This window comes from Stegodyphus dumicola, chromosome 5 (assembly GCF_044657685.1).
Source record: "Stegodyphus dumicola isolate Sdum_Otavi_A_Nest chromosome 5, ASM4465768v1".
NCBI lineage: Eukaryota > Metazoa > Arthropoda > Arachnida > Araneae > Eresidae > Stegodyphus > Stegodyphus dumicola.
In genome coordinates this window covers 74,116,390-74,131,817 of record NC_140772.1, presented here as the reverse complement: position 1 = coordinate 74,131,817, position 15,428 = coordinate 74,116,390, and the positions used below count along the sequence as shown (strand labels likewise).

The 15,428-nt window shown below is 29.5% G+C and overlaps 1 protein-coding gene across 6 annotated transcripts in view; it reads left to right on the top strand.

The window, feature by feature from the left end:
• The window catches only part of subdued (anoctamin 1), a 219,881-nt gene that overhangs the window by 51,390 nt on the left and 153,063 nt on the right, over positions 1-15,428 (top strand). For 5 of the 6 annotated variants that reach the window (XM_085816779.1, XM_085816777.1, XM_085816781.1 and 2 more), the window contains exons 6-7: positions 4,416-4,511; positions 7,411-7,446. In XM_085816779.1, coding sequence (XP_085672905.1) covers positions 4,416-4,511; positions 7,411-7,446 — 132 coding nt within the window. The remainder of the gene's footprint in view (positions 1-4,415; positions 4,512-7,410; positions 7,447-15,428) is intronic. The other variant, XM_085816780.1, reaches the window with a different exon arrangement.

Genomic DNA, 15,428 nt, shown 5'->3' with positions numbered 1-15,428 from the left:
AACACTAATAAATTCAAAAACAGTAATATGATGAGAAGCCATAAATATTATGAAAAAGATAGCTTGCCTATGCATAAATGTAAGGATAATCAAAAATTTATTTGTAATGGTCTGAGTGAACCCAAATGTTTTTCATGTACTTTTTTTGGACATATTTCAAAAGATTCTCCATATCCCTGTAAAATATGTGGATTGAAAAGGCATACGAAGAAGTGTGCTGTAAATACAAAAGAAACTGTAGTAAATATGTGCAACCTTGATGATTCCATAGCAACTGATATGTATTTGAGAAATGATCTAATTAACAGTTCTCGTATGATTTCATTGATTGACATGAGAGCCTTGGCAGCAAAGTCTTGGTTCAGCAGTTGTGGATTTAAAAATTGGTAACATAATAGCAAAATATATTGTGTTATTAATTGTGCCAGATTCAGCTGAGCCAGTAATTTATTGGTTGAACAAACATTCTTAGATTTACAACATATTGCTTATGCTAGGGTTGGTGATACCTTGCATATTGGTAATGCAAAAGATTATCCATTAAAGGGTTAGATTGCATTAAAGAAAATTCATATATTAAATTACAAGTAGATGGAACAATGAAAATAATAAATTATAGCATAAATTCTGTAAAGGTAAAAACTGTAAAGCAAGTATCAAACTGAAAGCATCTTCTGGCAAAATATGAAGTTGATTATACTAATCAAAATTATATTCGAAGCAATGTAACAAAAACAAAGGTTTATAGTTTATACCATTATATTGTAGGCAAGATGTACTATTGAGATAGCTAGAATATGCTAATCTCTTTCATGTTAGAAGCAAAGCTAATTATCCAAAAGCCTTGCATAGAAAAATACCTACTATGTGGCAAAAGCGATTTCCAAATAGAAATGATTTAGCAGATGGCACTAGTTGGGAATTTGATTATGGTCTTGAATTTGACTATGTTGAAGGTAATGTCGCATATGTTCCTGAGGGAAATTTTGAAACAGAGGAAGCTACTGTTTCTGTCAGATCGCAGGAATGATCCAGAAGGAGAGTACAAAAATAGATTTTCTGGAGAAGCACATTTAAACTCTAGGGATGAAAGAAAATATTCATTATCAGAAAGAAATTTTGAGGAATTTGCAAGAGAAAGAAGATTCAGGCAGCCAGAAGAATTTATATATTCAGCCCACACATTGAGTGAAAATAATCCCCAGCAAATGTCATCTTATTTGGAACCCTAGCACTAAGAAATAGAAGATAAAATGCCAGAAAAAGTCAAATTACTCAAGTTGAGAGTAAAGAAAAGTACTTAAAAAGTATTACCTCATCTTGCATCATCTTTAAAGAAGTAAAAGTGTGAATGGCAAATGAGATGACCAAGTTATCAGGGATGAAATCACGGCTAACGAAGACATATCAAGAAAAGCATCACCTTGTATTCTGTCCAAGTTGAGAGAAATAATATGAAGGATGGGAAAGGAAATAAATGAAGCTATAAAACAGAAGCAGAAAAGCTCTTTTGGATTAAGTGATGTGAAGATAGAAAGGCAAGATTTTAGCAAAGATCTAGTCCAGAAAATCCTACTTTAGTTGAAAGTATAGTCAAGTTGTAAGTCGTAGTCAAGTTGAAAGAAATGAGTAAAAAAGGTAGCATAAGAGGTGGAACAATTTATACAGGTAGAAGCAATGAAACATATAAATTCAAAATCCATCAAATGGTGAAAAACTACGGAGAAGATGAATGGCACATCTAGTAAAGATGATGCTTATAAAAGCATACCACCTTATATTCAATAAAGGCTGAGAAGGAATCAACAAATGGCTAAGAAAATGGATAGAATTATAAAGGATGAGCTCATACATTGGGCATATCTTAATAAAAAATATTAAAGTAGATGTGCAAGATGCTATTTATTGGAATGAGCATGAAAAACATCCTAAGGATCATGGTCAAGTGCATGCTGATGGATATGAAAAATGTAAAAGTGAAATATTGGTTTAAAAAAAAAAATTCTGAAAATTTTACTTCTTGTAGAACTTTAAAATTTTGATTATAGCATACAGGAAAAAAATATGTTCTCATGATATCAATATAATATCAATGATATGTGTTTAAATAAAGTGAAATGAAAATGTAATTGTGAGCGAGAAACAATGCTATCTACTCATGAGCTTTTTTAAAATCTGAATTGAATAAAGTATTTTGCTGTTTGATTGTTGATTTTCATTTTGCAGTTTTAAGAAAGCCAATATATTCTACTAAGCAAATATATACTTAAAGATTTGTTAAGAATCATTGGAAGATTTATTTAAGGCCATGCTTATAAAGTATATAAATATTCACATTTAAAAGTCTATTTCATAGTGCAGTTACTTGTAGTTATTGAATAAATAGATGGTAATTGATGGAAAACATTTATTTTTGCACAGTAAAAAGGTAATTTAAGTGGTAACTTGAAATATTATTTAAATTAATGTATTAATTTATTATACATTTAGCATTCCATTTAATGTGTTTCTTAACCTTTTCCAGGGGGCTGGGACATATATGTCCCGCACTTTTACGACTTTAAATGTGTCTCAAGAAATTTCAGTAAACTATGGAGATTTAAAATTTACACCTTAATATGGATTAGGAAGTGCTACACCATGTAGATTTGTTTTTCTGTTCCTTTCATTTAAAATAAGTGACTAAATGGCCATAATACGTTCAAAATTGGCTCCTGTAGCCCACGGGAAAAGGTTTTAAATGAACCATCTGCTGTGAAGTTGTATGTGATAGCTGAAAAGTTAAAGCACATTTAACATAAATAAAATTCGTTACAATTTGGTAATTACTGTGTTAACGCCCCTCCCTCCTCCCCAGAAAATTAACTATAATATTGTGTTTTAAAATTTTTAAGCATAGTTATGCAAATTACATATTTGCTTATTATGCATGAGATAACTTTTCTCTCAAATATGAATTTTAAACCAAAAATTAGTTTATATTGTTTATCTATTTTGTTAAATATGTGTCTTGTGTGTTTATCTTTGTTTTTCCATAATCACTGCTGTAACGATGTCTCATTTTTATACCCAAAATAAATTTGCGAGTTACAATGCTGACTGGTAAAATCCCAATTTAAATTTGGAAGAAGGAGATTTTAACATGATTTCTGGAAAGATGTTGAACTAGATATGAAATCTTTTAATAGTGTATATCTGTGAGTAAGAGACTAAGCTAAAATCAATGGTATTATATTTCCTGCAGCTTGATTTAATTGTTAGATAATGTAAGTGCATTATATCATCTATAAGTTAATGGTGTATTTTACAAAAAAGTATAAATCGCTTTTTCTTTTAATTTTTTATAGAAAGTTTAATAGTCAAAATATTTTCTTTCATAAATATTTGCAGTATCATAGTTTGTAACTTTTTCGTTTTTTTTTATCATGCCTCCCAGCCTCCTAGTATATCACCAAATCTTCTGGTTTTTAATTTTTAGCCTTTGTTAATAAAGATATTTCATAGCAATAAATGAAATTTACTGAATTAATGAAACTTAAGCAAATTTCATTCTCCCACCTCTAGTGATTTTGAGGATAATTTTTCATATTAGCTTTTATTTCATTAGAAGGGTAATTTTTATTATTATATTTTATTATCTTATTAAATTTCACTTGATCTGAGTTGTTTTAACCTACTGTAGACATGTCTAGATGTGATATCAAAATACAAGCAATGTTTTATCAGATAAAATTTGTATTCAATTTTGTTTACTTCAATATATGGTACAGTACTAATTTTAGCCACACAAATAATATATGCATTAATTATTAATTTTTTTCATCTTATTTAAAAGTACTTCAGTAAACAAAAGCTTTTCTTCACTCCTCAGATTTTCTCACTATTGAAGTACAAGAAAACTGAAAAATGAAATTAGCCAAAGAATATAAAATTTAGGATACCCAATGAAATGCTAATATATTTTAGACTAAAATTGAATCACAAATAGTTCAGTAATCTGAATAATGTATTATAAAGTGAACTAAAAATAGTTTAGAGTTTCTTCAAAATAGTGTACAAACACCTCTGTTTCTCCCTGTTTTTTTAAGTTTTTGGGGTTGGCAGCTATTAATTGCATAAGAATAAATTTAATTAAATATTAGCTTTGAAAACATTTCATTTTAATTTTCAAAATTAACAATTAATGCATTGTTCAAATATTTTGGATTCTATATTTAATTTTTTAAAATAAATTTCTGTTGTTTTGATTCTCTTGTTTTCTTGATTTTTGTGCTGAACTGAAATATACATATGGATAAAAAATATCAAATAACATATTAAAACTGGCTGTAAGTATATATCTTAATTGTCAGTATATGAATAGTTTTATGAACTTTTTCTCATTTGTTTATGGGTAATTAAAAATTATGTTTCAGGAAGAGACTGGCTTAGTCTATGTGAAAATCCACTGTCCATGGGAAGTTTTAAGCAGATATGGAGAAATACTGAAATTCAAAATGCCAATGAAAGAGGTACTTTTCTTTTTTAATGCCAATGAAACAAGTGTTTTAGATAATAATTATTTTTCAAGCAAAAGTTCCTATTCATTATAGCAAGAGAAAATTGTTTTGAGACATAGGAAAGTTTAATTACTCCTCTATCCAAAAGGATAGCAGAGGAATGGATGTCTCCATAGAGGGCTTTCTAAAAGACTGACTCGTATTCATGTTACACTTCGGGGAAAGTGACAATGCTCCTACAATAGTCTGTTGGAATTTAAAAATGGATTGAGTTTTTATTTTTGTATTGTTATTTTGTTTTGTATAAAAGTTATAAGTGCATGTTTCATTTGTAAGAGTGCATGTTAAGCCTTCTTCATTTGTAACAAATTTAATTCTTAATGTTCATTAATGTTTCTGACTGTCCATTATGCTTTTCATTTTCAGTTTAAATTAGCATATTTTAGTCTTAAGAAATGCAGTTCCCCCCCCCACACTGTCTCCGTCCTTTCTTTTTGCCACAAATGCAATAGTTGTACTTTGGATCTTATTCTCTTTGATGTTCAGTGCAATGGAGAAAATCAAACCATCAGTTATCACCTAATTTTAAGCTGTTTTGCAGACTTTTTATTTTTTCCTCCGTCTTTTTCTGCATTCAAAGTGCCATAGTTCAAAATTTCTGTTTTATCCTATTTTTGTATCTGTAGGTTGCAGACCAGTTTTCTGTTTCCAACTATTGCTACTGCTCATTTGCTTTTTAGAATTCTACATTCCCATACATCAGCAACTCCAATAACATCTAGTATCCAAAGGGTTAAAAAAGTAATTGGTTTCTTTTTTACTTTTGATTTATTCTTGAAGTTAAGTTCTAATTTCTGTGGAAAGTTACTCGAAGTGAGGATCATAGTTTATTAATCACAGGCATAAAGTAAAAGTATTTTATTGGAAATTAGTTTAAAATCAGAAATGGTTCATCTAATTATCTCCATCTCTGCTAAACAGTCATTTCTTTGTCTGTGATATCAAGATCTTTTTCCCATTGGTCGCCTCAATATACTCTTTTGGTTTGAAATGCAATGTTTCCATACTCATTTGTGTAGTTGTTAAAATGTCATTTGTATAAGAAGAGCTCTAGACTTGCATCTTCTTTCTGGTACCAATCTGTATTGTCACAATGTCTGTCACATAATTATTTTTATTTGCTTTCTTTTGTATTTATTTGTTTATTTATTTATTTATTTATTTATGTTTTACCTGAACAAGTAAAATGAAAAATCATTGAAAAAATACTTCATATTTTATTTTTGTACAAATAATAAGTCCTTAAATTCTGCAAATTTTAAATTTTTATCTGGATTTTCTTGTAATTAGATAAGATGAATCCTTTAATACTTCTTTCATTACTGCAAACCCTCTTTCAACATCCTGTAGGATTTCTACATTTTTGGATATATATGCAGCAGTTATGGGTTAAGTACATGTACTCAAATGCATTTGTTTAAATATGCATTTGAGTGCATATTTAAACAAATGCATTTGAGTAAATTTTTTTCCTTTCATAAAATTTCTTTTTTCTAATAAAATGCTTCATGTTGTTAATATTAACAGAATAGGCACCTTTTAGTTGTAAAGATAGGCAAACAAACATATTTCACGAATTTACAATGCAAGTCACCAATGAATTGACAACTATTTATAAGTGTGTAATCAGAAAGTTTCTTTTCTTGATTTTATAATAGTATATCTAATAATAGAAAAATCATGGATACCTCATCCATTAACTTTTTAGATTTAAGTTCCTCTTTAAATTCTGTATAAAAAGCATGTTTGTCAATGACATAACTAGGAGAAAGCAAAGGGGGACATCTGTCAACAGGCACAACATCTAGGGGGGTGCCAAATTAATATTTCAAAATTTTAGAATGAAATGTTTTCTATTCTTGGCAAGCAGGAAAGGATGTGGAATCATTATTTGTCCCCGGGCACTGAAAACCCTGGCTATGGCTTTAGTGTTTGTAATAAACATTGAGGGTACTTAAAGAGGTTTAAACATTGTACAACTTCTTTCATGAACAGAAAGAATTCTCTCGCATAATTATACTCAATACAATGCAACATTTAAGTTTAATCAACATTTACTGGGGACATAGCATTATGAATTAAAAATTCTTATTTGGGATAGTCACTAAAGATTTTGATATATCTTCTTTGTCATCCCCTTTATCTTAAAGATTGAGTGAAAATTAGACAAATTCAAGCAGATAATATTTAAAATCGACCAAATAATGCCTGATAGTTCAACTTGACTACCTGTTAACAATCTGCATCATATGAAAATTAACAGAACTTCTAAGAATTAACCATGTTAGCTGTTATTCATAAAATTAACACTGTTTAAAAAAATAATCATGAACCTTCACTTGCTTACTTTATTTATGGTGATGTCAAAATAAATCCTGTAACATATGGCAGACAAACAAAAAGGGATATCATTGTAACCAAGATGGAAAAGGTGATTTTGATTTTTCAACAAAGCTCATTAGTGTTAAAGAAAATTTCATAAAAACGCAATGAATACTAAATGCACATTGAAAAATCTACTGGAATAATTTTTTGTGACTTATATATTGCAAATTGCTGTGATGAGAGGCAACTTTTGTTTGTTTATTCATTGCATGTTTTTGTTTAATATATGTATATGACTATTGCAAGTTTAAAATAAGTTTATATTTTGATTGTTTGATTTTTTTTAGCATATAAAATTAAAATATTTGAGATAAGATATCTAATGCCTTGATTGTTAATTTTTGTAATTGAATGCTAGACAATTAATATTGAAGATAGAACTAACTATGTTATGAGTTTGTTTATTTTCTAACATGTGTGATTTTGTTAATTAACTCATTTTGATTGATTGATTTTTCCTTCATAGAGCTTGTTTGAAATACCAGAAAGACCATCCTCCAATGTAAGCATGGTGATTTTGGTTGTCTTCCACTTATGACTCTAGACTAATGTATAATATGTATCATACCTTTAATTCTCTGGTAAACCAAGTATCTTAAGAAATGTTTAATTTTGTTAATTTCTGTTAGTATAAAATTTAATCTGTCAAATCTTCTTAGTCTTTTCCTCCCCCACACACAAGTCTTATTAATTAAATAAAATTCAACTTTAAATTACAGGCAATAAATTGCATGGAATTTGAAATTTGAGGACATCTGACACTGGTCAATTTTCTACAAAGACCAAATTAATTCATTCTCTGTCTAAAGTTGAATTTTACCTACATATAAATTTCAGCGTGTTTGTATTCCATATCGAAACTTAATGCCCAATTTCTGATTCTCTAAGGTCATTTAATCTTATTATTTTTCATTTCATCTTTTTGTTTGTAATCTCTTGACACTGCAGCTTATTTTAGAGAGTTAATTTATAATTAAATATTTGAAGTTTATTTGTTTTCATAACACCTTTTTTCAAATATTTTGTTTAATCAGGGGATTCCCTTAGCATTTAATTTCCAAGTTATATTATGTATTATCAATAAAATTTAATAATATTTAGTTTTCAGATATTCAATTTTGCCCATAAATTGATTACTTCAGAGTGTCAGTGTAGAGTTGTCTGTTTTGTAATTGAAAATTCCTCTGTCTGTAAATTTCTGAATACAAGAACATAAAATTAGATGAAAAATGCAGTCATTACACATATATTTATCTTAAGGCTGCAGTTAGGATTATTATTTAAAGAACAAACATTCAAAGCTGTTTAATTGGTAGTTTATTATTTCTTTAATATATTTGGAGAAATCTAGTCCTCGTAATATTTCGTAAGCTTAGAAACTGTATTGGTAATTAAATTGAGCTGATTGATTGGAGTTCTAGCTCATTCCTATTTGTTGATTATTACTTTATGATTTATTTACATACTTAATGCATACCTTACATGCCCTTAACATACTTTATATGTAATTTATCCATATTATACATTCATCCACACTGTTTGGTTCTTTTCAATGTAAGAATTAAAATATTAAATTGAAATAAATGACAAGATAATAGTTAAAACCTGAAAAAATAGTTTAAATAAATGTTAGGTTTAATGTACCATTTTAATGTAGTTAAGAAATTTTTAAATCTTAATGTTTGAGAGGAATGATACAGGAAGTGTAAATTAGATTTATACAGTAGAGAGCTTCTCAAACTGTGATCCTCCTAGATTTGCAAAGATGTCCTTTTATTTATAAAGGAAATTAATAAGATTTTATATCATTTCTTGCTGGTGACGTGTATAAGTACACAGATGTATTCTCAAAGCTGAATGAGCTAAAACTCTGTCTACAAGGTAATTATTTGATTATTGTTAATGCCCATGAGAAATTTTAAGAAAAACTTGGTTTGTGAGTTAGTTGTGTAAAACAGAGAAATTTTTCGGGATTTCTCTGTTTTACACAACTAACTCACAAACCAAATTTTTGACTAATGTATAATTCTAAGACTTTCTGAAAATTCTAAGACTTTTCAGAAAGTCTTAGAATCCTTTTAGTAGAAAATTGTGTGGTTATCATAAAAGAATTATGCAATGGCTTCTGTTCGCATCTTGAAACTTTAGTTCAGAATTTGAAACGTAGTTTCCAAATGGTATGTATAATGAATTTTCATATGTTCTTGATCCCTTTCAATTAGGATTTTTAAAATAACTAAATTTCTTTAAATAAAAGAGAATAGTTAGTTCAGCTCTCTGACAACACCAGACTTAAAAATAAAATTCCAAGCAGAAAGTATGGTTAATTTCTAGGCCTCAATACCAGTGAAAATGGAAGTAATGCTTTAAAAAATTATGATTGTTTTCTTCTATGTAAGAAAAGGTTATCTGTGTAATAAAGGGTTTTCTTGGCTAATTCAAATAAAAACAAAAGACCAAAAATGACTTGATTTATGTGCAGATCTTAAACTTTACCAAACATGCATCCAAACAAAAAAACAGCTGTGTAAGAATCAGCAATCTCATACATATTAATTATGTCAATAACAACATTTGATTTTTACTTTAAAAGATAAAGATTATCCAAACTTTAATATCTTTGAATTATTAAAACAAATATAACTTGACTTGATTCAATATAAAATTAAATTAATTTTAATTAATTGTTTTTAAAAAATATAACCATAGTGATAGTATTATATGCTAAAAAATTACTTTTGTAAGAGACAAGAGTAAGGTGGTCTTCAGAACATTCTAAATTGTAGAAGTGGTTTCTACTCTGAATATAATCATAGTATTTGAATGTAGCAGTTTTAATTATAATTAAATTTCACTTTACTCAAGTCTTGGGCAATATATGCAGCTGCTGAGCTAGAATTTGTTGCATATATTGTTTGAACTGCGGTATCATTATTGCTTATGAGGTCACTCCAAGTTACAAGGCTAAAACATATGTATTAAGAGTTTCAATATATTCCAGGGAATCATCTTTCTAATGTTAATGTTATTGTTTATGGATTCTGGCAAGGCATAGAAAGGCTGTCTGCATAAGGGAGGGATGCCTTTATGGAGGATTTTCTAAGGAAAGCTGTCTTACATCCAAATTGCACATAGGGAAAACTTCAAAAGACCCATGCAATTAACTTCACCTTGAATCCACTTGATTCAAACTACCAAAGTGTAGTGCTCTTATCAGGTAATGCAGTGATGGACACACCTGAGAATGAAATCCACATTATTGTATTTTTTAATGGTTCCTTTTTCTTAAAATTGTGTTTATGCCACTTATTTGGGACTTACCTTCACATCACTGGAACAGTGATTGTGATAAAGCATGGCTCTGAAATCATTCTTAGTGTACAGACTTTGTAACTGTTTCAAAGTAAGTGGGTTTTACCATTATGAAAAATTTTAATTCTGTGGATAAAAAAAGTCATGGAAGATTTTAGAAAAGACAAACTTTGTCAAAGAATTTTTTGCAGAAGCTGGTGTAATTCTATGGACTTCTTTGAACAAAATTTCAACTGCAAAAGGTTTGATTGCAGATTTCAGTAATGGAAAACTGTTCTGTTATTTTGCAAAATAACAGAAGTATACTTTGGATAAAAAAGCATTAAAAGACTAGTGATATTGCAGTTTACAATGTTTACATTTTCATTCAGTGTTACTAAGTAGGGGATTTTCATGATAACATCTTAACATGTAAGATATATTAAATAGGCTATATATGGAGACTGAATGAATTTGTCATATGTTGAAATGATTTACTAGAATTTCATTAAAAAAGAGTACAGCTTTAAAAATTTGTAGACTTATAAATCTGTTATGAAATTGTAGCAGCTTCCATAAAAAGTTTGTCATAATGATCCTTTATTCTTTGTCACAATGGTTTCTCCTTTCTTTCTTTTTTTTTTCTTCTGTAATATAAATATTTTAATAAATGATATACTTCTACCAAAAGCTTATATGTATATATATACAGAGTTGCCAACTCTCCCGATTTAGGCGGGAGACTCCCGACTTTCGACCGGTCTCCCGCCAACCCGATTTACAATATATTTCTCCCGACTTTTTCTTTTTCTTAAAATTTCTCACGATTTTTATGGAATTTGGCTTAATACTTGTTATATGAACAAAAAAAAAAAAAAAAAAAAAAAAAAAAAGGATTTTGGACGTCTAAAAGCAATTGAATTTTATCTAGATTATATCTAAAACAAAATCTTGCGAATCAGATGAGAAATTTTTCTGCTTTGTGAGTGAGAGCATACGTATCCAGAAACGTCATTCTCCAGTTTTCCAATGGGCACCGAGCTCCACTGCGTGTCATCTGGCATATATCAGCCAATGAGCACAAAGCAAGCTCAAGGCTGTTATTTGTATGTTCTTTAGTTAATTCGTTCATCTTGTCCTGAGTTGTGTGAGTACACGTGCCTTCAGGAAATAGTTTTAGAAATTATCATCTTTTGTTATCTCTACGAGAAAGGTGAAATACTCGTGTGCGTTTCAAAAATCGTACACAGTTTGACTTTTCTTCCATTATTTCCTCAAGGAAATGTAATAAATTTGCGATGTGTACCGTCTGTCGTTGCGATTTTTCGATTTCGCATGGTGGAAGGGTAGATGTTCTCAAACATGTGCATACACAAAAACACAAGGACAACATGAGTTGTTTTAAAAAAAACTAAAAATTTAATTTTTCTTCGGAAAAAAAGGACCAAAAAGTTATTAATGCAGAATGTCTGTTCTCTGCCTTTTTACTGGAGCACAACCTGCCACTGAATGTATCGGATCATGCTGCAGCTTTATTTAGAAAAATGTTTCCTGATAGTGAAATTGCTAAGAAATATTCAAGTTCAAGGACCAAAACACATTGTTGACATTTATTATTATCTTGAGAAGTTCTAAAAGGAAGGGAAAATTGAAACAATTCCAACAGCTGCATAACTAATATTAGTGATGACGCATTAGAAAACTTTTATTAGCGAAAGCAGGCCTACGTAGCAATTGCTATGAACAAAATTATGAAGTTTCTTTCTTAACGAAAGCAAAATCTGCCACTGTTCTTAACATTTGTATAAAAACTGATTAAAGTGTCTTCCCCCCCCCCAAACGATGCAGTGTAAAGTATTTTTGTGTTGCTTTCATTTAAGAATTAGTAACTATTTAAAGTAAATTCATTATTAAAAACTATATTTTTATCATTTAAAAAGTATTTTTAACATTGTGAAAATCTCCTGATTTTTGAGTGTGATAGGTTGGCAAGTATGTATATATATGCACCTCAGTCCCCAAAAGTCCTTACCTGGCCTTTATTTTCATAACCATTAGTCGTAGACATGTAAACCTTGCACAAAAAAAAAAAAGGGACAGTTCTGTATCTCCCATTCTACTGGGCTGATTGACAAAATTTAACTTGCGTTTTTCATGCCTTGACAGTGCAACTTAGGACATATATTAGATTTACACATGGTATTATTCTAACATAGTTATTCTGATACAAAATCAGACTTTTTTTTCTGAAGTGACATAACAATTTTTTTTTTTTTCCATGTTTTGATTCTACAACTCAAATTATGCTGAAGTGCCAACTTTTGTAAAAATTGTTTGAGTGGTTTTTAAAAAATTAGCTCTCAAAATATTAGCTACTCAATGTTAATAGAATTTGGTATATATTTTTTAATATCTCTTTCTTTATTAAACTTAAAGGATTCCTTCTTTCACATTTCAAAATTTAGGTTTAATTCAAGTAAAATTTGCAACTATTTTCTGTTTCGTTTTTAAAATTTGTATCTTTTAATAATTTTTATAAATTTTTTGAAAAAATTGAATTATAACCTATAAAATTTTTACTGTCTTCTTAAAGTAGATGTATTTCTAGGCATACTTACAGAAAATTAGGGTTTTTTACTTCCTTGTACGAAGTAAAAAGGAAGTATTGTAATCGCGAAAAGTTTCAGGCAGCATATTTCAACGAAAATATCCATTTTGACCGCTATCGAATGCAATTTAACGATGTTTTTGTGTGATATCTGTACGTAAGGACAGAATAAAAGACTCATTTCCTCAAAAAAAATTATAAAACTGCTTTAAAATTAATTCTGAAGAGAATTTTTCGTGGCGTCTGTACGAACATATGTACGTACGTGCGTACGTATCTCGCATAATTCTAAAACGAGTAGCCTCAGAACATTGTAGTTTTGTATATAGGACTAACATGTAGATGTGCACCTCGTATTTTGGTTGCAATCGGCCGCACCAAACATATATAAATATGTTTATATATATATCCACTCTATTACCCGGCTCAGTGATCTCAGTTTCTGTACTCTTATATGTTTGTAAATTGTACATTTTTTTCTTTAAAAATGATTGAATTATGTTGTTTTTATCTTTCGGGTAAGGTTTTTATGCCTTTAGTAAATCTGTATGCAATATTTTTAGAATTATCAACAATTTTAAAGTTGTCTAAGTGCCGCTAAGCCTTTTTTTTTATGGCGGCCATTGATTGTTTACATTTGAAACAGCAGGATAGTGGATTTGTTGCCAATCTAGAAAAACTTAGCTTGGCAACAACAAAGATAACGCCTTCATTTATTATTGCCAATTAAATCATGCTTAATCCTTTCTGGAATTTTTTCGAGGAAATAAGTGTTTAATATTTACTTCGTAATTTTTAATATAGATATTTTGAGTTTTTATGTATTTTTGCCTTCTCGCGAAGTGAGAACTGAATTAATTGAATGAGAAATACTCAATTGTCTGTGAAAAACTGTTTCTTTTTTGTTTTATTTGCTTAATTTCTTTTATACATCATTCTAGCTTTATTATAGTATTTGAACAGAACATGAGGCAACGATTAGATAATTCTATTTTTTCAATTATATAAATTTTGTGCATTATGAGTTATAATATGAACGAAATATAATACTGTTAAGTGAATCTAGCGCCAGAGTGTCGCTATGGTAACAAATACTAGAGGGAATTTTAAAGAATGCATTTATTCTATTGTGGTTTATGCGCTGTCGGCGAAGTAGATTTAATTCAATCCAATAATTTTAAATGAAATGCAAGAAAAAATGCATATAATTTAATATTCCGTACAGGGAAGTCGTGGTGTATACATCAGATTTTTTATCAAAATTTTTAAAGATATACGGGAATTTATATATCGGCATGTTTTGAAATTTGTCATATTTATTATAAGAAATAATAAGGGCAAACGTGCTTTACGCATTTTGTTAAAACTCTTTGAAAAAATGAACGATGTACCTTTTTTTCCCACCCATGCATTTTGAAAAAGGGGAAAGGAAAGTAGGTTGCTATCAATCAAGCGAATTAATTATTCTTGGCACAAACTGAAAGAAAGCACACCAAGATAAATTTTTAAATTTCTGTTTAATTTTCTCATTAATTTTATAAGATTTATTATTTGGGCATAATATGAGTCGTAGAATCAAAAGATTGAAAAAATCGGCATTTCATTTCAGAAAAAGTCCGTTTTTGTATCAAAATACGTATGTTAGAATAATGTTATATATAAATCTAATATATATCCTAAGTTGTGCCTTCGAGACGTGAGAAGCAAGAGATAAATTTCATTAATTGGCCCAGTAGAACGAGAAATACAGAACTGTCCCTCCCCCTTTTTTTGTTCAAGTACTTCCAGTTACAAAAGTATTTTAAATGGTACAAATATCAATGTCTTCATAATTATTTTTATATTTGAAAAAGAGTTAATTTTATGTAAGACAGGAAATCTTAACATCTTGCACATCTCTTCTATACCTGTACTTATACAAGGGCTGTCTGAAAAGGTTTCCAACTTCGATATGTAGATAGCAGCTGAAATCAACCGAAGTGGGGGGAAACTTGTTTGGGCATCACTTGATAGCTACCAAACAAAATATCAGCTATTTTGAACATGAATTTTTTTTGTTTGGCAATTTCTTTTATAAGTTGATGTGACCATTTTTGCAAAAATGGAAAAAATTTAGTAACGGGCTGTCATAAGATACTTATTTTTAAAAGGTAATACACCTACTCGGATTAAAGAAGAGTTGGACACAGTATACGGGAACTCTGCACCATTATTTCCTACTGTGAAATTTTGGGCAGCTGAATTTAAATGTGGTCAGACCCACTTGGATGACAATGAATGTTCAGGACAGCCCAAAACTGCAACCACTGACAAAAACATTGCTAAAACCCACCAAATGATGCTGGACAAGCGTGAGATTAATGTCAGAGGCTATGAGCATGTTCAAAGAACGTGTTGCCACAAATTGAACCAAGATTTAGATATATGCAAGCTGGCTGCATGTTGGGTGCCGCGTTTGCTCCTTTTGGACCAAAAATGTGTTTGATTGAACATTTGCACCATTCTGTTTACACTCTTTACGGGCAATAAATCAGAATTTTTTCTACTATTAAACACTGTAGAAGAAACCCAGATTCATCATTACA